The sequence below is a fragment of the Abramis brama genome (assembly GCF_963993115.1).
Source record: "Abramis brama genome assembly, chromosome: 16".
NCBI classification, from domain to species: domain Eukaryota; kingdom Metazoa; phylum Chordata; class Actinopteri; order Cypriniformes; family Leuciscidae; genus Abramis; species Abramis brama.
The window spans coordinates 4726477-4752218 of NC_139978.1; the positions used below are offsets into that span (position 1 = coordinate 4726477).

At 37.6% G+C, this 25742-nt stretch overlaps 1 protein-coding gene across 2 annotated transcripts; it reads right to left on the bottom strand.

Annotated features, from left to right (window-relative positions):
* Positions 1 to 78: 78 nt before the first annotated feature.
* Positions 79 to 23527, bottom strand: nr5a1a (nuclear receptor subfamily 5, group A, member 1a). 2 transcript variants are annotated; one of them, XM_084086552.1, is made up of 8 exons: positions 23353 to 23527; positions 22048 to 22202; positions 20963 to 21104; positions 17528 to 18000; positions 15241 to 15399; positions 6362 to 6481; positions 5232 to 5376; positions 79 to 2931 (listed from the first exon to the last, which is right to left on the bottom strand). In XM_084086552.1, the coding sequence occupies exons 2-8, from the start codon at positions 22150 to 22152 to the stop codon at positions 2675 to 2677; spliced, it is 1401 nt and encodes a 466-aa protein (XP_083942678.1). In that variant the 5' UTR covers positions 22153 to 22202; positions 23353 to 23527; the 3' UTR covers positions 79 to 2674. The 2 variants fall into 2 exon arrangements, with proteins under 2 accessions (XP_083942678.1, XP_083942677.1); XM_084086551.1 differs by having other exon boundaries at positions 22048 to 22185; positions 23353 to 23526.
* Positions 23528 to 25742: the final 2215 nt, after the last annotated feature.

The following is a 25742-nucleotide window of genomic DNA, read 5'->3' on the forward strand; positions in this document are numbered from 1 at the left end:
CTCTTTATAAGCTCACGAAGCTGGACGTGTGTGTGAATGTTTCTGACCTTCCCATAAACTCTTTATATCACTGAAGAGACACACACAGCAGCTCTTAAACAACCATTCAGAGTCTCTCACAAACACACACACACACTGTCACACACACACACTCTCACAAGCACACACACATACACTCTCACACACACACACACACACACACACTCACAGTCTTCTCACACAAGCACTCACACACACACTCAGACACATACAAACTCTCACACACATACTCACACACTCTTCTCACACACACACACACTCACTCGCACTCTTTTCACACATACACTCACACACACACTCTTCTCACATGCACTCACACACTCGCTTACAGACACACACATACACACACACACACACTCTCAGACACATACAAACTCTCACAAACTCTTCTCACATGCACTCACACACTCGCTCACAGACACACACACTCACACACAAACACACATACACTCTCTCTCACTCACACACACACACACTCATTCACACATACACTCACACACAAACTGCAGCATGTTTTATTATTATTTTTTATTTTATTGCAACCAAATTTTTCAGTTAAATGGAAAGACAAATAAATGTGTAATCTATGTAAAATGTGCTTTAAATACTTTGATAGATACTGTTTATTACATTATCTCAATAAATACCTTCTTTCGTTTAATTTGATTCTTTTTGGACAGGCCCTTTTTGAACATTTTTTAAATAACGACTAAATTGACAAACAAGAAAAGTACAAAACTCTTCCTCCATTTAAAAGCACAGGAGCAATAAGGTATATAACATAGATATATAAATATCGCTCTTCTTAGACAATAGAGTGCAACAATCGGTCCCAGAACTAAAAAACTCCATTCATTTTCTCCATAGGGGAAGTGATTTTTAACTATAACTATAAACCATAAAAGATAGACCTGCTGTGAGCTACGAGGTTGTTGATTGTAATTAATGGTATTATTTGCTTCCGTTAAAGAAGTCAGCCCGCATTATTTCAACTTAATTTTAAAATAACAGTGGAAATTGTGGAGAAAACTACATTACCCATGATGCTGTACAGAAAATTCCACCTATCAGAGAGTCGAAACAAGCAGAATGAACCAAAAGAGCTCTTTAGCTCCGCCCACTTCCATGAAGCTCCGCAAATGACGTAATCAAGTCAATCTCTCTACACTCTGAAAAATATAACTACCGTTTAAAGCTTGATTGACTGCTCAATGGGTTTACACATAAAAAGCATAACAATGTTCTTTAATTAAAGTGACGCTATATCTTTAAATTATAAAATAGGTCTGGCTGATGTAATATGACACTGGTGGGCGTGGCCACACCTCTAAAGAGGAAGGTAGAAAACCCTCTGACATTAGATTTTCATCTCTAACTTGTAAGGTTGCTCACTAAATGTAAACAAATATAAGTGTGACACTTCCTATTTTGTTTGTTAAGCACAGTTATCGGAATAAAATGCAAAGAATTTGTTAGTTTTACAATATGGTTACATTTTGAATGTTCCTCTTATTCAGCCTATGTGTTATAGTCACATAGTTCATTTACATCCATATTCTGATTTCTGAATAGTCTGATATTCAACACAACATGTTCAATCAGTTGTTTTGAATTTTTACGCATGAATTAAGTTTTAAAAAAATGGGGGGGGGGGGGGGGTATTTATATAAATTTGTTGAATATAATTGAATTGTTTTTAATATAAATGTATAATTATAGGTTAATAAACAATTTGCTTTTAAAATTTCTAATTAGGATGCAGAATTATTTTGATAAATTAGAGACGGCCCACTTATGCATGATCTCAAAATATTTATTGGTGTATATACCTGCCAAATAACACATTTTCAACCATTTTTAAATTGAAATATTATAGCTCGACCTCAAAGTTACCAAACGTATTAAAGAAAAGAAATGAACATAAATTACACATTGAACAAAAAGAGTCCACTTTATCTGCATTCACCCTGTGCATATTTTGTGCATAAACTTAAAATATATTGTTTTATATATAATAAACATTTTAAAATAAGTTCTGTGTTTCTCCGTTTTAATTCGATTATGGTGTTCACAGTGCTTCATGGGATTGTAGTTCTTTCCCTCACTAAATCCGTCTCATTCGTACCTTCATACCGATTTTAAAATATGTTTTTGCTTCAGATGGATGTTTGTAGTGTTGTGATTCTCAGTATGGAGTACCACAAGGCTCAGTGCTAGGACCGTTGCTTTTCACCCTGTACACTTTTTTTCTTCTTCAAATCAATGTTTTTTGGTGATGTTGTGATTCTCCTCATAGCTGGTTGGTTTGGTTCATGGCTTATAACGCTTTAACAAAGACTTCCTTGGGATAAATGAATGGAAAAATACTTTGGGAACCCGCTGTTGCACTCTTTAGAGATTACACTCTGCAATTATTACCTTCATAGCCCAGAGAATAACAAAACAGCACTAAGAAAACACTATTGCAAATACAAAAACGCCTCCGTGTCCATCAGTGATTGTCATGCATAAAAAGGAATACAGATTACATCAAATCTGTTCGTTCGTCACGTTAGGTATGAAATAATTGCCTTTGGAAAACGGTTCGACATCCATTTTGCACACATGGATGAATCTCTGCAGAGGAGAGTCCCGTTCACACCGCGGTCGACCTCTTGGCGTGAAGCATCTCTATGAGCAGGTTGTTGCAGGGCACTTCTCCACACAGGTGTGTGTAACACAGATAGTCCTCGGCCTGCGCGCTCAGCGAACGCACCTCCGCCAGTCGCAGGATCAGCTGACCGAAGCGATCCACACAATGAGGGTATGAGAAGAGTGTGTACTCCAGCAGAGCCCCGTTCACCTGCTCCTGCACACTCTCCACTAACGGCTGGTTCTCCAGGAGCTTCACGTCTGAGGAGCAGGCAGAGCGTTAGTGTGTGTGTGTGTGTGTGTGAGTGTTTGTGTGTGTGAGAGAGTGTGCAGGATCAGTGTGTACTCCAGCAGAGCCCCGTTCACCTGCTCGGGTGAGTGAGTGAGTTTTCGTGATTTATTACGTGATTTATGAGGACATTTCCTGAGTCCTCGTATTTCAAATGGCTTTAAAAACATACTAAACAGTGTTTTATTAAAAATGTAAAAATGCAAGTTTTCTGTGATGGGTAGGGTTGTGGATGTGTGTGTGTGTGTGTGTGTGTGTGTGTGTGTGATGGGTAGGGTTGTGGATGTGTGTGTGTGTGTGTGTGTGATGGGTAGGTTTAGGGGTCGAGTTAGTGTGTGTGTGTGTGTGTGTGTGTGTGTGTGTGTGTGTGTGTGTGTGTGTGTGTGTGTGTGTGTGAAATGGGTAGGTTTAGGGGTCGGATTTGTGTGTGTGTGTGTGATGGGTAGGTTTAGGGGTAGGGTTAGTGTGTGTGTGTTTGTGTGTGATGGGTAGGTTTAGGGGTTGGGTTAGTGTGCGTGTGTGTGTGTGTGAGATGGGTAGGTTTAGGGGTCGGGTTAGTGTGTGTGTGTGTGTGTGATGGGTAGGTTTAGGGGTCGGGTTAGTGTGTGTGTGTGTGATGGGTAGGTTTAGGGGTCGGGTTAGTGTGTGTGTGTGTGTGTGTGTGTGTGTGATGGGTAGGGTTAGTGTAAGTGGACAGAATATACAGTTTGTACAGTATAAAACCCATTACGCCTATGGAATGTCCTCACAAGTATAGCAAAACAAACGTGTGTGTGTGTGTTTGTGTGTGTGTCTATGTGTGAGGGTGACAATAGCCTGACCCATTAATGGAGCACTTTAAAGCATTAGCAGAAGAGCCATTCACACAGTAATTAAAATGTTGAATAATCTTTTCAGGACATTTGAAGGACACAAATTACTCAAGCTGCTTTCATGTGGGCAGAGAATGAAAGACATCAATGTGACGGAGCGAGAGGAGACGACGAATTCTTTCCTTTCAAATGTTTGCAGTTTTCTCCTTTCAGATATGTTTGTTTATTGTGCCAGATGAAATTGTAATTGAACATTTCTAGGAAAGGTTTTGTTGCTGTGTACTAGAGCAAACTGTCTTTCAGGTGGTGTTTTTATTCATTTTAATAAGTGCTTGCAATATTTATTAAACTGTGCAATATACAGTAAGTATTGCAATTCATGTCTCCTAAAATCAAAGTGTGTTGAAAATACTGTAAAATGTGACTAGAAGGTCAGATTAAATAAATGTGTTCTTCGGAGCAGTTTGTCAGATATTGCAATTTTTTTATACATTTGATTAATAATTAATTGCAGTATTTTTTGTCCAAAACATTGGTACATTTTTGCTTCATAAATTTTTGCTTTGCAATTGTTCAACTGTTTACATTTTGGTTGAACTCTGACATCTACCTCATCCAGCCTTTATATTGGGGCATGTTGTCACAAAGAAATCTTTGTTTAATGTTTTCTTTATTTATTCCTGAACAGTATTAACTAAAATGTGCAATAGCTTATTTGTATTATTTGTAATTAATAATGAATAACTGGTTCTCTGTTGGCAGCGGTTCTCATCCTTGTTTTGTTCCCTGTTGTCCACAACAAAATTTGAAAGCCAATGACTTCCTAATGTTCATGATTTACTGGATATGGATTAAGATTTCTTAAAAGTACTTTTACCTGTGATTTATACCCAATAAAATATTTAGCAGCTTGGCATTACTAAAAAAATGCATCTGAACACGAGAACATGACAGTGTTGTGTTTCGTCTGACACTCTGAGACACACTCATTTTTGAAGGATAGAAAAGAGCAACTTCCATTTGATATTTTGCGAGAATTTCCCAAAAATTTTCCAAGAAACAGTGGTTTTATTTGCAAATGTTTTGCTTTTGTGATATTCCAAAGTTAAATTCACAACTTTGGATAGAAACAGCTTCTGTGTCTCACTACGTACTAAAAAGTAAAGGGGATTCAGGATGATTTGGACATTTCTCTTTTATGAATGCTTTTTTATATTGTTGTAATTCTCTTTTATTTTTTCTTATTTTTGTGAAGCGCTTTGAGATGTAACTTTTAAAGGCGCTATAGAAAATAAAGTTTATTATTATTATAAAAAGTATTGGGGATTCAGGAATATTTGGACACTTTTTGCCATTGAGATGACTGGGGAAAGTGTCCGAATCACGCTGTGTGTAGTCCTCGTGTGTAATTCCTCCATCAGTGTGTGTGTGTGTGTGTGTGTGTGTGTGCTCAGACTCACTGGGGTTGAAGAGGATGAGGAACTTCAGGCAGGCCACCTCTCTTCTGTCCACCTGAAGAAGCTGAAGTCTCCGGGCCAGATCCTGTCCTCTCTGGACCATACCGGACAGAGGCGGTCCCGCGTCACACACCGCCGACAGATCCACCTACAGCACACACACACACAGATCTTTCAACATGAGGCGTCTCTATACAACCTCACTCATGCATCAATGAGGTTTGGAGCATTAAAAGCCCAAATAACAACATAGTAGAAGCCTGAAAGAGACAGGTTCTTTAAAGGCCTCCTGAAATCAAAATGTAAGTTTTTTAGCTTTTAGTATGAATATGTTAGCCTTACGGTTATGAATAAGCTGGTGTTTTACAAAACAATGATAAAATTTGCATTTAATAGATATAAGCATTCAAAACTTAGTCTCTCACTTCCGCTGAAATGGATCAGGGATTTTTATGACATCACCGCTTCTCATCACATCTTCTGTCCAATCACATGCTCTCTAGAATCTGAAGCTCCGCCCCCTATGCTATAAACAACACCTGACCAAAGCGAGCGTTGACACGTCACGGAGAGATATGGGTTTGAGTGTGTGTTCAGTTGCTCGAATGCTCGAGTTTCATGAAGTTTTCCAACTGTACGTGGTTAGGAATGAAATGGCTAGACTTTATTCACACTTCTACTATTGAATCCAAAGTATCATCAGCGCTCGTATTCGCTTACATGGTGCCATCAGTCTGTGATATAAACTAAACACTATTGAATCCACTATAGAATTGGTGCTGTCAAGTACGACTCGCAGTCTGTAAACTAAACGCTATTGGCTATTTTAAAAGGGGGAGGAGCCATTCAATATGCCCCGCCTTAGCTTCCTGTTTCAGTGGAGATTACATCAACGCATCAAACAAAGCTGCGCGATCCAAGGCACTTCAGTGGGACTTTAACTAAGAGTCTGCCTCTCTCCCTCCCGACGAATATATGAGTCACTGACGAATACAAAAGCATATTATGCAAGATCAGCATTTCCTGTTTGAGACGTTTAACACAGATGCCCCATTCATTAGACTCTTTGTACTGAAATGTTCTGCTTTTCCATAATGACATGTAATTATAAATGATGGTTTGGATAATCTCACCTCCTGTCCTGTAATGAGCAGCAGACTGTTGTCTCTCCCATGATGCACCTGTCTGCAGATGTGATCGAGAAGCAACAGCTCGCTCCAGCAGTTATGCAGCAGTCGCATCTGATCTCCAACCTGAATCATGGGAAAAGAAGAGTTGTAATGGGCTCACAGTATCAGGCCTCTATGATACCGATTTAAAGCATAATATTGTGACAAAGTCCCCCTGTAGTCAATCATTTTAATCCTTAAAACTCATCTTCAGTCACCAAAATTACATTTAAAAGTTTTTTTCCTTAAAAAAAAATGCCTTAAAATATCTTGACTGTAACTCGACACCCTTGCCTCATTTAGTATACGCGGTTCTATGAATATGCAAATGAGCCCCGCCTCCACTCACTCACTCAGCTCAGAGATCCACTGGTTGACGATCACACGTTGATCTGGGCCGGGTTTCCCGATAACGATGTATCTTAGCTCTTAAGAGCGCTTTCTACGTGCAAGGCTACGAACGCTCGCAGCAATTCCACGAGCATTTCCCAAAAATGCACTTAACATGAACTCTACTTAAGAGAACTCTACATGCTACTTAAGAGTCACTGTCCATTCGCGAAGTGCTGAAATTTAACCTTATATGGAATCGTATTCTGAACGTTTAACCTAATAATTGTCATCTGTTATGGATTACCAATCAAGACAATCAAGTCTATATAAAGCACCTACATACAGGCGGAGACACTGACAAAATGGCTGAACAAAAAAAACAAGAAAAGATACCTTTCAAAACGATGAAATTAATGTCCTCTTAGAGGAGATAGAGAAAAACAAATATGTGATTTTTACCAGATTTAAAGGACACCATACTAATAAAGAAAAACAAAACATCTGGGAGGACATTGCTACCAAACTAACTGCAACCAGGGGTGTTCAAAGGTCAGGGAAGGAGGTCCGCAAGAAGTGGCAGGATTTTGCAAGCCTGGCAAAAAGGAAGAGGGCACTGCAGAGGACTGCAATTAAAAAAACAGGTGGTGGGACCAATGAGTCCCCCCTTCTTACAGCCGAGGAAGAAAAGTATGGAGCGAATTATGTGCCATAATTATAACAAACAAATCCAGCATTTTGCAAACAAACTCAATCTACTTCGCAAAGGAAAACTCCACTCGCAAACAAACTCGATCCGCTTTGCAAAGGAAAACTCGACTCGCAAACAAACAGAAAGCAATGTGCAAGCACAAAGGTCAGTTTGAGTGAAAATGCAGTGGAGTTACAAATATGTATTGTGTTTTACAAATATAAATAAATGAGCCAAGATAATACTTCACAAATATATACAAACCATCCTTCAAATTGCATGTAACCTTTGAACAAATACCAAATCTAGTGCATACAAATGCATATCTGTCTGTTATGATTGTGTGACACTTCGCTTTTTATGAGATCTCTCGGCTCGATTTTCTCACAAATGTATCCAGGCAGATTTTCTCACAAATGCGTCCAGGCAGATTTTCTCACAAATGCAGTTGAGCAACTTCCTCTTCTAAAACAGTAGATGGCGCTAAACTAGAGGCTAATTTAGCGCTAGTCTCCCAGGAGAAGCACTGATTTGAAACTTGCCTTTGCCTACAGCTGAGGAAAATGACCGGTGAACGGGTGTGTTTCTGTCTTATTTGATCTATAATTAACCTTTTTGAGGTTTTCTCTTGCAAAATGTTTATTGCCTATCTAGACAGAAATCCACATTAGCACTTAGTAGCACTTCATTCTCTCTAGGATCGGGGAATCTAAGCTGAAAGCTCTGCCATCTTGTTGCTTTTTGTCATTTTTTTCTGCATCGGACTCATGCGAAATTACTAAATTAGTGATTATGTCTACACTGAACAAATCTATTTCTTTCGTTCTCCATAAATGAATGAGAACATTTCATTTAATTGAGTGGCGGGTTTCATTTGTGTGTCCAAAATAATAATTTGGGCACGGCATACGTCACAGGCAAGTTAAGAAACAATTGTATATTGTTTGTTTTGTTCATTAATTATTTTATTACATTAACAGTAAAGCTGACTGAATTCCAACTAAATAAATAAATAAGTGGGACCCTCCTTTCAATTAAATGAAATGTTCTCATTCATTTATGGAGAACGAAAGAAATAGATTTGTTCAGTGTAGACATAATCACTAATTTAGTAATTTCGCATGAGTCCGATGCAGAAAAAAATGACAAAAAGCAACAAGATGGCAGAGCTTTCAGCTTAGATTCCCCGATCCTAGAGAGAATGAAGTGCTACTAAGTGCTAATGTGGATTTCTGTCTAGATAGGCAATAAACATTTTGCAAGAGAAAACCTCAAAAAGGTTAATTATAGATCAAATAAGACAGAAACACACCCGTTCACCGGTCATTTTCCTCAGCTGTAGGCAAAGGCAAGTTTCAAATCAGTGCTTCTCCTGGGAGACTAGCGCTAAATTAGCCTCTAGTTTAGCGCCATCTACTGTTTTAGAAGAGGAAGTTGCTCAGCTGCAGCTGAGAAAATCTGCCTGGACGCATTTGTGAGAAAATCTGCCTGGATACATTTGTGAGAAAATCGAGCCGAGAGATCTCATAAAAAGCGAAGCGTCACACAATCATAACAGACAGATATGCATTTGCATGCACTAGATTTGGTATTTGTTCAAAGGTTACATGCAATTTGAAGGATGGTTTGTATATATTTGTGAAGTATTATCTTGGCTCATTTATTTATATTTGTAAAACACAATACATATTTGTAACTCCACTGCATTTTCACTCAAACTGACCTTTGTGCTTGCACATTGCTTTCTGTTTGTTTGCGAGTCGAGTTTTCCTTTGCAAAGCGGATCGAGTTTGTTTGCGAGTCGAGTTTTCCTTTGCGAAGTAGATTGAGTTTGTTTGCAAAATGCTGGATTTGTTTGTTAAATTATGGCACATAATTCGCTCCATAGAAAAGGCATTGTCAATACTTGGCACAAGTGCTTCAGATGGAATTAGTGGTGGTATTGACATCCATGGAGGAGTAGGGATAACTCAACCTGAGCCTGAGCCTGAACCTGAGTCAGGTCCTTCATGCTCAGAGGAACCATCAGTTTCATCTGCCATCTCCGAGCACCTACCATCTCCTAGTCCTCCAAACAACCCTCCCAGGCCTCAGCCTCCATCTTCAGTGGTCCAGACTGCAGCCACAACACCTCAGCAGTTTGAGAATGTCTGTAGCTGTAGTCAGGACCTAGTGCAGCTGGAGAGAGAGAAACTAGATGTCTTGAAAGACATTAGGCAATGCCTTCAAGAAGCCAATGAGAGAGACAACAACTTCCAACAGCAGCTCATTGAGCTCAAGAAGGCCAAACTGGCCTTAGAAGAGAGGAGGCTTGCACTAGAGGAGATGAGTTTTGCAAGGCCCTCAATTTCTGTGCCAATTATCTTGCCAGAAGACACAGGTAATGTGATTTATTGTTTCAGTAATTTATTGTGCAATGTGAAATGTTTTCTATATGTAGTTATGACTCATCTCACTGTACAATGTATTTTGCAGGTCGTGGGGAACTGAATAACCCAAATTAATAAAACTATGCAATGTTTTTTATTAATAAAGCTATATGCAGTGTTTTTGATGTCCATGTGTCTGTTGAACCATGCACACGAGGCCTAAGACCATATGAAATACTATAATAATTGTTATGAGTTCTTCCAAATGTTTCTGAAGTAAATGGCTAATGGTTGATGATTATTTTCAGACATAAGCATTTAAGTTTCAATATTATTAATATAAAGTCTATATATTTAGCGTGACAGATAACACAAATATATGTACAGTATGTACTTCATCTAGCCAATACATTTCTACAGGTATAGACAAAAAAAAACAACATTTTTTACCAGTACTGTTCTATGTATACATTTTTATAATAAGCACAACTTTTCATCATTATGAACAGAGGATAGATTAAAGGAATATGTAATCTATACAGTTTCTAAGCATGCCACACCTTCACTTTCTTCAAGGTAGGGCCTAATGTCATTACTGAAATTGATGATAGGCAGTGGGATATGTGAACATTATCACAGCCTGATAACCTTCACATGGTTTCTTCAATTAAGCTAGGATTAGTATAGAGTTTACACCTCACTAGACTTGCAGAGGAAATCATGGCTGCACTACAGCGTGTTCTTCAACTGAGGGTCAGAGAAAGACAAAGACAGAGACGACCACGAAGTAGACTGGTGACTTTAAATGCCTTCATCAGACAGCATCAAAACCCCTTGGATATCCTTGATGACATGGCTATAATAAGGCGATACCGTCTGCCAAGAGGACAAATAGCCCAATTGCTAAATAGCATTGGACCTCAGCTGATGCGCAGGAGAAATTTTGCCTTGTCCCCTGAAATCCAACTCCTATCAGCCTTGAGATTTTATGCAACAGGCAGTTTTCTCCAGGTACTTGGTGATGGACTTGGACTAAGTAAGGCATCAGTTTCAAGAGCTGTTCAAGCGATCACCAATGCATTACTTCCACTTGCTGTGGAACACATTACATTTCCAGCATCAAGACATCAGGACATCACAGAAATACAACAGTATTTTTTAACACATCATCACATCCCACAGGTCACTGGAGTGATCGATGGTACCTTGATCCTGATCCTTACACCATCTGTGGATGGCCATGTATATATATGCTGCAAAGGCTATGCAGCTATCAACTGCCAGGTGATCTGTGACCATAAGGGTTTGATTACAGACATTGTGGCAAGGTGGCCCGGAAGCACACACGACTGCTTCATGTTCACCAATTCATCTGTTGGTCAGGAGGCACAAAACTCACAGGGACAGTGGAGGCTGCTTGGGGACAGTGGTTACCCACTGAGGCCATATCTCTTCACGCCTGTGGCTAATCCTATGAATAACAGGGAGACAAATTTCAACGAGGCACACCGTGTTGCACGTAGTATTGTGGAACGCACAATAGGGAGGTGGAAGATGCGCTTTCGGGCAATTCACCAGTCCAGCGGTGGTCTTTTGTTTGCTCCACAAAAGTGCTGTGCAGTAATAATAGTAACAGCTATGCTGCACAACATTGCAGTGCAGATGAGAGTGCCCTTACTTAACAGGGAGGAAGATGAAGAGGAGGAGGAGGAGGAGGATGTGGAGGACGAAGATGGCATGGGACCACATGGCCAACCAAGAAATGCCCAATACATGGCTGGTTTTCGTGCACGTCAGCAAGTCATTGACAGATTTTTATGAATTCATCCCTATTTTGCCCAGTCTTTGAAGCAAATTTCCCACATTACTTCTTTTATGATTTTTTTTTGTTCATTCATTTAATTTAGATGTGTTTTTTTTATCTTTTTTTCCCCTTTTTATTTATTTCATTTATAAATTCACGTAAACAAAAAACGAGTACAATAAAGTGTACAATAAAGTACAATCAAAATATTATTATATTACTCACGTTGCAGTGTGTTAAATCTAGATAAAAGTGTAATCTGCCGGTTGTCCTGCAGGTGTCCTCATAACTCTGTCTTCTTACGATGCACTTGGGGATGTACGATTACTCCAGAGCACTCGTAGTTCTACGAAGATTTTCAAGTGCTACTTAAGCTACGATGCTTTTGGGAAACAGACCTTAATATTAAGATCAGTCGTACGATCGTTTTTACGATCAACTTAGGCTTACGATGCTTTTGGGAAACGCAGCCCTGATTGGTTACAAGGTAGTTTGTGACGTCAGAAACACCAGCGATTTCAAAGCGTGTTTTTGAGACTGTCTTTGGTTCACTGCAGTTTTAAGGAGGAAATACTCAGCAATGGTGTCGACTTATGAATTTACACATGGTTTGTCTTAAAGCATATTAAAAACACCACATAGACACATAAACAACATTAAAAGCTGGATTTTCACCACAGGGGGACTTTAAGGGTCAGGTGTGGGTCAAGAATTGTGAGGACTTTGAGGGCTTTATTTAATCCAAAAATAACCAGAACAAAACTTAAACCTCCCCAGTGAGGGAGAAACACAGGACTGGAGCAAGACACGACAAACAGACAAGACTTCCGCACAATAACATAGATGATGATCTGGCACAGGACACACAAAACCACGGGACAGAAAATAAACCCAAGACAGACAGAAGCACACATGATGTCAGGAGCCCGACACACACACTCAAACACACAAGTGTCACCAAACTTACAACAACACCAATCCCTGACACTTAAAGGGATAATTCATTCATTCACTCGCCCTCTTGTCGTTCCAAACCTATTTGACTTACGTTCTTCTGTGGAAAATGGGCTGCGTCCGAAATCAAATACTTCCCTACTATAGGCGAAAAACAGTATGTGACATAAGAAGTATGTCTGAGTTCACAGTGCTCATAAAACATTAGGTGAAAAGCACCCGGATGATCTAAAACTGGTGAGATTCTGAAGTGTGTATATGATGGACACTTTACTATCCCATGAGGCCACAGGAGAGGATTGATGAATGACAGTGAAGCGACGCTGGTAGATCACATGATAATGACAACATGGCGGATGAAGTACGTCCAGATTACATTCATACTATATAGAATGTACTTGTTTAGCAGTCGTGAAGTAATTACTTATTATTCAAAATAAGTGTCTACTCAAGCGATTTCGGACTCAGCCATCGTCTTTCAGTCTGTACAATGAGATTTAGTGTCATCAATAACTAAAACAATGAAAAATTTGTTTTCACTAATTAAAATAAAGTTAAAATATGAAACAAAAAACTTAAACTATTATTTCTAATTTTAAATAAGTACTAAAATTACTAAAAATTATTTAAAGCTAAATAGAAATATAAAAAATTAATGGAAATGACAAAAGCATATAAAATTGAAAACTGAAAATATACAGTATAAATAAATACTTCACTAGTATATAATACTAAAACAATTCAATGTTGTTTTGTTTTGACTTTAATTGTATGGTTGAAAACAAAAGAAGATATTTTTCATTTATTGTTCATCTTTCACTTTCCTTGTATTGGCAAAAAAAACCTAAATTATATTTTTCAAAATATACATTCCTTTGCGTTCCACAGTAGAAAGAAAGTCATGGTTTGGAAGGACATGAGGTTCGTAAACAGACGAGTGACTGGTCACAAAGCTGCGTAAATGAGTGTGTGTGAGAAAGCCCGGGTCCAGAAAAGCTCCAGAAACGGCATAAAGCAGCCCAAAAAAGTGTTCAAGAATAGGAATAGATATTTCATACATGATCTAAAAACTAAATCTAAATATTTCAAAGGCTTTACGACAACTCTCCACTCAATAAAAGACCAAAACAAGAATAAATGTGTGACATCCAGTTGGTTTAACTCAAACATCCACAGCAGTGCAACCCTCGCGTACAGATGAGCGTCTGAGCAGAACGAGATCATAAAACGAGTGCTGTATTTACGAGCGTCAGACGATGACCTCTCGCACCTTCTCACCTCTCGTCCTTCATCAGTCCCGCGTCTTCCTCCCCCACTGACCCTGTGTGTATTCAGCGCTCTGGTTTTGAAGGCCACACTGTGTCAGTGTTCAGGAAAGCTCTAATAGAAGTGTAGCGCCACATACATCAACCTCAGCACAGACACAATCACTCAAACCATATATCCACATCCAATCCGTCCCACTTGACCTCCCTCACACGAGTGGCGCACTTCAGATTGTCGTGCACAAACCTAACAGGACGTACACAAACCTGAGTTTAATAAAGCCCTTTTGAGTCCGAATGCACCGTCGGGAACAATGCGGCGGAGAGGGAGCGTTGCATGGGATTCCTGAGTTATCTTCTGCGCGGAATGTAATTAATCTGGCATGCATTTTCAAAAACTGAAACATTTTACGCATCACTCGGAATCCTGACGCTAGTTGCCATGGCGACAGAATGGAATGCGACGGTCACGCAGGTGTGAATGTGAAAAAACAAAGTTCCAAATTCTACACGATTTGCTTGAATTCATTCCAGCATGCAGGCGCTTATCGACGGGATATTCGCTGTAATATACAGTCAAAAACAAAATATATTCAGACACCTTCAACATTTCTCACATTATAACAGTTTCTTCATAATAGTTTAGAAAATCAGAACTCAGAGTTACGAACTCTCGCTGGTTTTGTCCGTCCTTCTGTTAGACTGTCTCACACATGAATCATGTTGAATATCTGTCAGCTGTTAAATTTAACTACACAATTAGATAATACCAGTTTAGCTCAACCAATCACCAAGCAATGCTTCATTTTGTTCAGTCTGTGTGTAAAAAGAGCATTAGCAATTAAAGACAAAACACTTTTCACTGGTAGTCACTGTATGAAGAATTATTGGGTATAATATGTCACAGTTTACTATATTCTGCTCTCCTCACTTACATAAATGAACTATGGTGTCCTGCACACACTAGTGAAACAATATCAAAAATGATATCTGGTGTCTGAATAATGTTTGGTTTGACTGTACGTTGTTCATAAGAGGTCAGAGCGGAGCGGATTCAACACTGTATCTGTTTGGGAATGAATGATTAGCAACACTCCCTGATGTGAACTGCAACTGAGTGACCAGGTCTGATATATTTAGCTAAAACTCCATCAACAGCCAGTCAAAACCTTTGGAGAGCGAGCAAGAATTCCTGACTTTGACGCTTCAACGCAGATATCAGCCATGCTACTGCAAAAATCGAAACATTCAAATGTAATCTTAAGTTTTAAAGCTGCTTGACGAGAATATCTGAATGCCTCGGCGTCCCCAGCGTTATCTTTCATGGAGATACACGATTCGGCGACAAAATAGCAGACTTTCTCCAAAATACATTGGCTTTTATTAGACAAAACATTTATTGGGATGATGGATTTATCTCGGATCTGTACCTTTAGTTCCTTGAAGAAGACACAGCTTCTTGCCCACTCCACGATGGAGAAGAGCGTCTGATCCGCCATGACGCACAGCAGACTGAAGGCTCGAGGTTTGTCCAGCTTCCCTCGGCCGCTTTGCTCCTGGTGGAGATACGCACAGATCTTCCCTCGCACCTGCAAACACAGGGAACCATCAAACACTGACCAGTGCATGCAGAAGTCAAGTCACCTTCGTTTATACAGCGCTTTAACCATGGAGATTATTTCAAAGCAGCTTTACAGTGATAATAGGAGATTAAAGTAACAGAGACTGTTTTGGCTTTACAGCAGCTCTAGAATAAAGTTATTGTCCTGATAAAGTTAGTTTTTGATAAGAATAGTGTGTGATATTAAATACCTTCACTCTGTTTTTAACTTAAATACCGCATTCATTGAAAAATAGCATGAAATGTGTTATTAATAAAATGTATTATTTTATGTGTAAATAAATGGTGCAAAATTCAGAGGTGAATATTGTTTATACCATTAAAAAAATACAAAATACAAAATGTTAAAGAAAAAATAGCAACCCTCTATGGTCATACTTTAGTTAAGGGTCCAATTCTAACTATTAACTATGATTTTTGCCTTCAACTCCTAATTACTGCTTTTTAATAGTAAGGTCATTGTTAAGTTTAGGATTAAGGGATGTAGAATATGGTCATGCTAATAAACTAATAAACAGTCAATATCATAGTGATATGCATGCTAGTAAGCAACTAGTTTATAGTGAGAATTGGACCCTAAACTAAAGTGACTGTACAAAAATAGTTTTGTTGGTTTAACATAAAAAAGTAAGTAACCTGGTTGCATTAAAATGTGTAGTTCTTTGAAATTAAAAATTTGAGTTAATACAATGAAGAAAATTGGTTTAATCAACAGAAACTCAAAATATTATGTTATCTGAATCACATTAATTATCTTAGTTGATTTGACAAGACAAAAAATGTTGTGATTACAAATTTTTCACAGTGTCCCCAATTTTTCTATGGTCCCATTAGTTAACGTCCAAATTTCGTCCAAATTAACGTCCTATACATTTAAGTACTGAGTAATATTAAGCAACAACATGTACTCAGAGGCGATCTTTGCTGTTCTAGGACCGTCTCCCGTATGAGAAAAGTAGACAGGCAAGCATTTCATGCATTGCAACTGCAATTACTGTATCTTTGTTAAATTCAACAATGTTATCTCATATTATACTCCTAATAGTCTATTTATAATATAAACGCACATCTGGTACATGTGGATTCCATACTTACCAGATGTGGGCCGGATCTGGGCCGACACTATGTTGCTGTCTGTGAAAGGCCGCTACAGAATGTACTTACTATAGGGTTAGGATTAGGGTTTGGATTGGTTCAGGGTTAGTTGCATGTAATTATGCATAGTTTTTACTATAGTAACTCTGCATGTAACAAATGTAACAATGACACTGTAAAATAAAGTCATTGTACCTACTAGGGCTGTCAAAATGGCTGAAAAGCTCAATTCGAATTTCTTTCTTAAATATTAGCAAAATTCAAGTTATATTCGAATTCTAAAGGCAATACTTAATGTTAGAGGAAAAAAGTTCTGTATTGTCTCCTATGCCCACAAGAGGGCGCAAAGCGAGCGCAATAAGCAAATCGCATCTTTTATTGAAATGAAATGACATTCACTTTTTAAAGTGCATAAACAACTGTTCTTAAATAAAATATAATTTCCTTAATGTGCATGCAAGGAAGGAAAAGTAGTTTACAATAGTGCATAAAACTATATAAGTGCATCAGTAACCTGAGAAAACACGCTTCAACACATAGCGTAATGTAACGTTACTACATGAACACAAAATAGCAAACCGCCATTCAGAAACAATCCAGTTCTACTCACTATATCTACATATTATTTGTCAAAAACACCAGAGTATGCGAGTATGGTCAAGTAAGTCGTTGCACGATTTATGATCGTGGGTTTTCGTCAGCAGGAAGAGCCTTTATACGACATTTTCCCGATTAACACGCAGCCACACCTGCTGTATACTGGATAAACTAACAAAAACAAACCGCATCAGTTACGTCATCACCATGACACACCAAAAATTCAAATGCACGGTTTTTGCATTCGAATGTGCAGTTTTCTTTTAATCCGACGAATATTCGAAATTAGAATTTTTATTAAGACAGCCCTATTTGTACCTAACAAATACTTTTAGTTACTGATCGTTAAAGACACCTAATATAAAGTATAGGTCTCATTTATAACTCCAGCTGATGATTCGTACCTGCTCCTCATCCGGGTCGTAGCTGACGAGCTCCAGCACCAGCGGGGGAAGCCCGGGGTTCATGGGACTGGAGTGAGGGGACTCGGGCATGCAGCCATCAGGGTACGGGTATCCCAGAGACGAGTCTGGAGAACTGGAGTACATATCCGGGTACTCCGCTTTAATGGACCTGGGAGCGCTGTACTGGTACTGAGCCGGGAATGAGCCGTAGCTCTGCAGCGCCACACTCAGGGCTGGAGGACAGAGAGGAGGACACTCGTACTCCGGAGACGAGAGAGGCGGGGGCTGGAGGACCGAGAGCGACCCGGGATGAGAGTACTCAGTCTGACCGGTTGACAGGAGGGTCGGGTTGCCCTCGATTTTAAAGCCGCTGGCTCTGATTAAAGCTCTCTTCTGCTGTTTCAGCGCACGGTCGCGCTTGTACATGGGCCCGAACTTGTTCCTTCCCCCTCGCATTCGGTCCGCACGCACAGCTGGGAAAAGAGAGAGAGCGACAGGATGCAGTCAAACTTATAACACACTTTATATTAGAGGTCCTTAACTATTATATATGTGCTTATTGTGTTGATGTTGTGTTGCAAAACTCGGTAACAGTATTGTACAGTGTCCTTGTTACACGTTACATGTACTGTAATTATTGTGCATGCAACTGACTTTAAACAAACCCTAACCCTATAGTGAGTACATTAAATCTCAGTCATTAAATGTATAGTTACACTGTAACACGGACACCTTAAAATAAACGGTTACACTTTACTAGGTAACACTTTATTTTAGTGTCTTTGTTACACACGTTACATGTAGTAACTATAGTAATTACTATAATATGTGCTTAATTACATGCAAATAACCCAGACCCTAACCCTATAGTAAGGACTGTACATGTAGATAATTCATATTACTCAGTCATTAAATGTATAATTACATTGTAACACAGACACCTTAAAATAAAGGGGTACAACTTATTTCAAGGTGTCCGTGTTACAGTGTAATTATACATTTAATGACTGAGTAATAATAATTAACAACATGTACTTACTATAGGGTTAGGGTCTGGTTTAGGTTAGTTGCATGTAATTAAGCACAATTTATAGTAATTACTATAGTTACATGTAACGTGTAACAAAGACACTGTAAAATAAAGTGTTACCTAATAAAGTGTAACCCAGAACACCTGAGCTGCTGTTGAGGAGAGACAGGGTCAGGTTAGGGTCAGGTTAGGACAGGTTTAGGGGTATTAAGGGGTCAACAGTGTAATTATAGATTACAGCTGTATTTACATCATGCAGGAACATTTTAAAAGTGCAGTGTAAAAACATGTACAGTAGTGGCCAAAAGTGACATCCGGAGGGGGAATTTGTTATTAATGACCTTACAAAATATGAGGAAAATATTTGGTTGAACTTTATTTTAAGGTTTCTGTGTTACAGTGTAATTATACATTTAAGTACTGAGTAATAATAATTAACTACATGTACTTACTATAGGGTTAGGGTTTGGTTTAGGGTTAGTTGCATGTAATTATGCACAATTTGTTAAAATTGTTTTTATTATTTAGTTAATTTACTAAAGTAACTACATATAACATGGGTAACAAGGACACAGTAAAATAAAGATTAATTACTGTAAAATAAGATCTTGTAAAATAAGATTTAATTTTTTTTTTTAATACTTTAAATTTGAGGAACGAACAAAACACTAAACATGTTTTTTATGACAAAATTATTTGGCAAAAAATTATTCGGCAAAAAAGCAACAGGTTTTATTTTTCTATGCAAAACAAAAAGCTGAGAGGAAAAAGCATACATTAACTACAACATAATCAGTTATTCATATTTTGTTGGTTCTCTCTTGTTCAGAATTTCTTTGTATGACAGCCTGGACAAAACTCATGTCGGCACAATTTGGCATGTTTCTTTGTGTTATTATCACAAAAATTTACAATGCAATATACTAACAAAGTCCAAAGAATTTTGGTAACACTTTATTTAACAGTGTCCTTGTTACATGCAAGTTATTACTGTATATGATGCATAATTACATACACCAAACCCTAACACTATAGCAAGTACATGTAGTTAATTATTACTCAGTACTTAAATATATAATCACACTGTAACACAGACACCTTAATGGTTTAATCGAACTTGTAAGGTCATTATTAACAAATATGTTATTAAAATAGAGTGGTACCCAAATTTTGAATAATATTTGAATAAAGGGTGAAGATGTCAATTTTTCTAGGCATGTTTTCTAGGCACTCACATGATTAATTTAAATGTTAGTTCATAGTATTAAAGACACATTATGTATTATTTACATCTTGCAGATGTACTCTTCATCGGATAAGTGGGATATTTTAGGAGAAGAGTGATTAAAAAGCCAAATAAAGCAAGGAATGCGTGGCACGGTTTTGCTTAAGTTAGTCAGGGCGAAGGCAAGTGGATATTTCTCTTCATATGGATATTTTCCGCTGTGGTTTTGGTGAGTCTCCATGAATCCGCGAGTCTTATCAGCGCGTGAGGAATGTGTCACAGGCGCGCGCGGAAACAGGTGCTTCTCTGCACTCGGCCTGGGAATCGCGCGCGCCGCACACAAATAACACAACGTTTTCCACCAAATAATCATTCAAATGGATTTGGAAGACAATATAATTGGGCCAAAAAACAGTTTGTTAACTAATATAAATCTACATGTTGCACAGTGTCAAGACACATGTTATTTATTACTTTTAAGCTGATTAAGGCCAATTTAGACGCGTTATAGATTTAATACATCTATGAGTGAATGTTATTTAATAGGATAAAAATGATTTTAATTCATAATCAGGAAATATTACTTGAAATGTTTTCCTGTTTTTTCCAGATACTGAATTTTTGGTAACACTTTATTTTACAGTGTCATTGTTACATATGCTACATACTATAATAACAGTAAATTATGCATAATTACATGCAACTAATACTAAAACAAACCCTAATCCTACCCTAACCCTATAGTAAGGACATGTAGTTGCTTAATATTACTCAGTACTTAAATATATAATTACAGTGTAACAAAGACACCTTACAATAAAGGGTTACACAGGCTTTACAGTGTAATTATATATTTAAGTACTGAGTAATATTAAGCAACTATAGGGTTAGGGTAGGATTGGGGTTTGGTTGAGGGTTAGTTGCATGTAAATATGCATCATTTACTGTTATTACTATGGTAAGTACATGTAACATATGTAACAAGGAGAACAAGGGGTAACACTTTATTTTGTCTGTTACACATTTTACATGTAGTAATTATAACAGTAAATGATGCATAGTTACATGCAACTAACCCTAATTATACAGAAAGTACATGTGTGTGTGTGTGTGTGTGTGTGTGTGTGTGTGTGTGTGTGTGTGTGTGTGTGTGTGTGTGTGTGTGTGTGTGTGTTCTCACCCTCGAGCCTCATGCCGACGCTCAGGCACTTCTGGAAGCGGCAGAACGGGCATCTCTTGCGCTGGGTTTTGTCGATGCCACAGTCCTGGTTCTGTGTGCACGTGTATCTCTTGTTATTCTGAACCGTCCTCTTGAAAAAACCCTGTTATGATCATGCATAAAGGATTATATTCTGTCAGCTGTTAAAGAAACGGTTGCATTGTAATTTGTTCTAAATTAAAAGGAAATCTTTTTAAGGAAATTAGTTTTGGCTTTTTTACAGCAACATTAATCTAGATCTTATTTTAAGGTGTCCGTGTTACAGTGTAATTATACATTTAATGACTGAGTAATATTAATTAACTGCATGTACTTACTATAGGGTTAGGCTTTGGTTTAGTTGCATGTAATTATGCATAATTTATAGTTATTACTATAGTAATTGCATGTAACATATGTAACAAGAACACTGTCAAATAAAATGTTACCCTCTACACTCTTAAAAGAACCTTTGACATCCATGGAATCTTTCCATCGCATAAAAGGTTCTTTATAGTGTAAAAAGATTCTTTAGATGATTAAAATGTTCTGCACACTGAGTAAAAATATGGTTATTTTAAGATCTGCTCATTGAAAGGTTCTTTGGGGAACCAACATTTTTTAGTGTAGTCAGTTTTTGAAATCCAGTATGTATTTGCATACATGATACAACCAAAAAATATTATTAATGATAAATAAATTTAATTAATATAGGCTAATGAACAAAGACTGTTACACAGTAATGCTTTTCATAACATTATAGGATAACACTTTATTTTACAGTGTCCTTGTTACATATGTTACATGTACTTAATAACAGTAAATGATGGATAATTCCATGCAACTAACCCTCAACCAAATCCTAATCTACCCTAACCCTATAGTAAGAACATGTAGTTCATTAATATCACTCAGTACTTAAATATATAATTACACTGTAACAATGACCCCTTAAAATAAAGTGTAACCGATTATAGCTACAATAAAATAATTAGCCTATTTTTCCAGTGCACATAAACTGTGGTTTATAACTATAACGCGTAAAGAGAAATATGATGAGATCGTACCTTGCAGCTTTCGCAGGTCAGAAGACCGTAATGATACCCGGACACTTTATCTCCACACACAGGACACTGTTCCTCCAGCTCCACATCTGCGCTGAACTCCATCATCACAGTCCTCGGTCACTGCTTCTCGGACACACGCTGAGGACATACACATTCTGAAAATTAATATTGATAATGATATAAACAGAAATAAAGACTGGTTATGTGCACGTGCATTCTGACAACAGTGTCAATCTAAACATCAGATCCACAAAACAACTTCGCACTGTAAAATACTCTACCTCAGCGCGGTCAAATACAGCGACGACAGTGTGCGAGTGCAGTGTGATCAAAAGGGTGTTATGAAAAAAATGAATAATGCTAGAGATCTAGAGCTCACAAAATATCTGTTTTACTTCTGGGCACGCAGAGGAAAGATGGGGTTTTATCATATTGACTCCTGTCTCCTGACCACACACACACACACACACACACACAGCCTACGCGCTTTATAATTCTAATATCCTATTCTAATAATAATTTTAAATATTTGATTGTAGGATTAGCATACTGTTTTTATTCATTTAATTTATTGATAAATAAGTAGTTTCATTCTTCAATAGGCCTACACACTAGAAAACCGAAGAGTTGAATTTACATGTGGTGAGTTTATCGTTCGGCTAATTTATTCTCCTCACTTTTTAAAAACCTTTTTAATCGAATTAGTTTTCTGAATGTTTTGTGAATATGATACAGAAAATGTCCTTGTTTTGCATTAAAGCACTGCAATATTATTAAAATAAGGAAATATTAAAATGATGGAAAAAGCTAAGCTTGATAATAAAAAAAAGCTTAATGGAAACAAATTCTTATAAGAAATGATTCACATTTCGCTTTAATAATCTTTTCAGTGAATGTGTCAGTTTTATTAAGCAGGCTATTTATTCATCCTTATCAATGTTTAACTACATGTCTTTAAATGAAAATGCATATCGAATGAAACTCATTCTGAATTCAGGCTATTTGTGCGATTCACCAGCAGAATGACATTTTAAATAAGGTATTTTAATGATGCATTCACATTATAGGGAAATGCTGCGCAGTTTGAAACACTTTTATATTATAGACGAGAAGCTCGTGCTTCGATTATCAGTATGAATCCACAGTCTATATTTCGATATTTTCATCATAGTAATTGTGCATCACAGCGTGAGAACTGAAACTTAAAATGCGTGACGATGAGAAACGAGTCCAAAAATGAAGCTCGTTTTCGAACAGAGTCTCTTCAGAATAATTGTTTTTCAGCCACATAATGTAGAGACTCACCATTAATGTGTGTGAGCGTCTTCAGGCGATGAAACACGGTCCGATCAGTCGTTCAGAAACTCCAGGAGTGAATCTAACAGGTCTCAGGTCTTCTCGGGTCTGCGCTTCTTCACACGACTGGAGAGGTCTTCATTGGATAGCGCGCTCATGTGACAGATGATGCGCGCTCCAGGCGTTTTATTATCAGTCCCACAAAAAAAAAAGAAAAAAAAAAGAAAAAAAATCTACTACACCATTGATCGATTGGTACAATAACAAAGATCCTGATATAATGCAAAAACAAATTGTTGTTTAAATTTTGTTCTTATTTTTATTGTTGTATTCTCTCTGGTTTTAATTGTTTTGAAAATATTTTAGTTTATTATTATCGAATTATATAGGCTAGGCTAATTATTTTCTGATATAATTATGTTGGCCAAACCAAAATATTTTGTATGACATGACAGCCAAGGTTGTCCTATTTAAGATACACAAAGACTTAAAACAAAGTTACCCTGCTCTCAGAGATAGACAGAATACATGTAACGGTCAAGTCTGGGTTTTATGAAGTTATTCAAAAATGCGTAAACATTTTTTTAGGCTAATTAATTAGCCTACGTGACGCTCTTTTCTTTCTTTTTTTCCCGACCGGGTATATTAACAAAAATAGCCTACATACAGTATGATTCAGGTTTGAATACATTTTTATGATGAAGATTTTATATAGCCTATATTCTTTTTTTTTTAGGCCTATTTGTGAAAAGGCACGTTTTGTTCAGGTGAAATGGAATAAACATTAAAAAAAAAAACTTCATATGACTCAAAAATGTTTTTACCTTGAGAACGTCTTTGAAAAGAATTATTGTATGAAAATGAAAGAAAAATATTTTTTACTGGTTACACCAATAGACATTGACATTTTGAAGTCATCAAATCCGATTTTTGTATAAAAGCACGTGTTTCCCAAAATGCATGAACGAACATGAATACAAAGATTACATTTCTATGAACTTGTCACGTGCATTTTAAATACAGTTTATAATTCTCTCAAGAGAATACGAGAGGATCTAATGTTTCATTTGCAATACATCATGAACAGAAGTAGTCATATCATTTGATCTTGTTTATTCGTTACAGAAATGATATAGCTCACTTTGAATTGTTCACACTCAAGTATCAGCAGAAGACGACCTCACACACACATCCCCAGAAATAAAGGTAAAAGATGTCACTGGGACGGTATACCCTTCAAAAAGGTATGTACCATTTGGGTACTAAAATGTACACTTTTGGTACCAATATGTACCTTTGAGAGACTAATATGCAATCTTTAGGTACAAAGGTGTACCTTTTTTCCTGAGCTCGTGTTATATGTGTGTTAGTGTAGTGTCAGTGAGAGTGTGTATCAGTCAAGGATCAGCTGAAGAAGACCCGATCTTCTCCTATAGCCCGTGTGTGTTGTGTGTGTGTTAAACGCACGCAGTGTCGCTGGAGTCAGTGAGAGTCAGTGATAGTGTGTATCAGTCAAGGTTAGCGGTGTTATGCCGGCTCTGCTCAGTCCCTGATATCAAGCTCTAAGTGAAGACATCACGCGATGCTTTGACTCCGGAGAGACTATTTCTGCTTGCCGAGCATTCCTGTCCTCTTCTGAAACACCAGAGTCTGATAGTGAGAGGATGAGGAGGCACGGAGACAGATGCTGATGAAGGCATAGGCCATATTAAATAAAAAACGAATAGGCTACTTCTGGACTGGGTCTGGGTGCTCTCTGGTCAATAGAAGTTCAGCAATCTAAAATACACTTTTATTAACAGCTATGACGCGAAATGCACGTAATAAATGCCATATAAAAAATATCACATCAATAGCAAAACAAATGTTAGACCGCGAACTGACTTCACCCCCCTCACCCTCCCACCTCCCCCACCCCTAATTTACGACAACTATTAAGTGTCACAATTGGTCTGTATTTTATATTGTTTTAGCATTTGAAACCTAAAGTCTGTTTGATATATTTCTATAGTAGCTCTAAAAGAGATTCTAATTTTGCTACACTGAATTAATTTGATCAAAATATCATACACTCATAATTTACTAAGTGGCTTGAGTGTGAAATTTGGGAAATGTAGGTCTATAGTTTTTAGTTGTAGGATTTTTTTATTATTATTATTATTCTAGCACAGGAGTTTTTCCAAGAGATCCAGTCTCTCGACCAACCCAAAATGTTTAATATCTTGTATTAATAACATTTCTGTATATTTACCATGGGTTTTATCAGAATGATGGCACGAATGGATGTTCTCAATGTTTGTGTCCTTATCATTTTTTATAAAAGAAGATGCATTATTATGAACTTAGGCCAAGTCACAGGTTTTTTTTTTAACTGTTTATCTGTTGTGCTCCTCAAATAA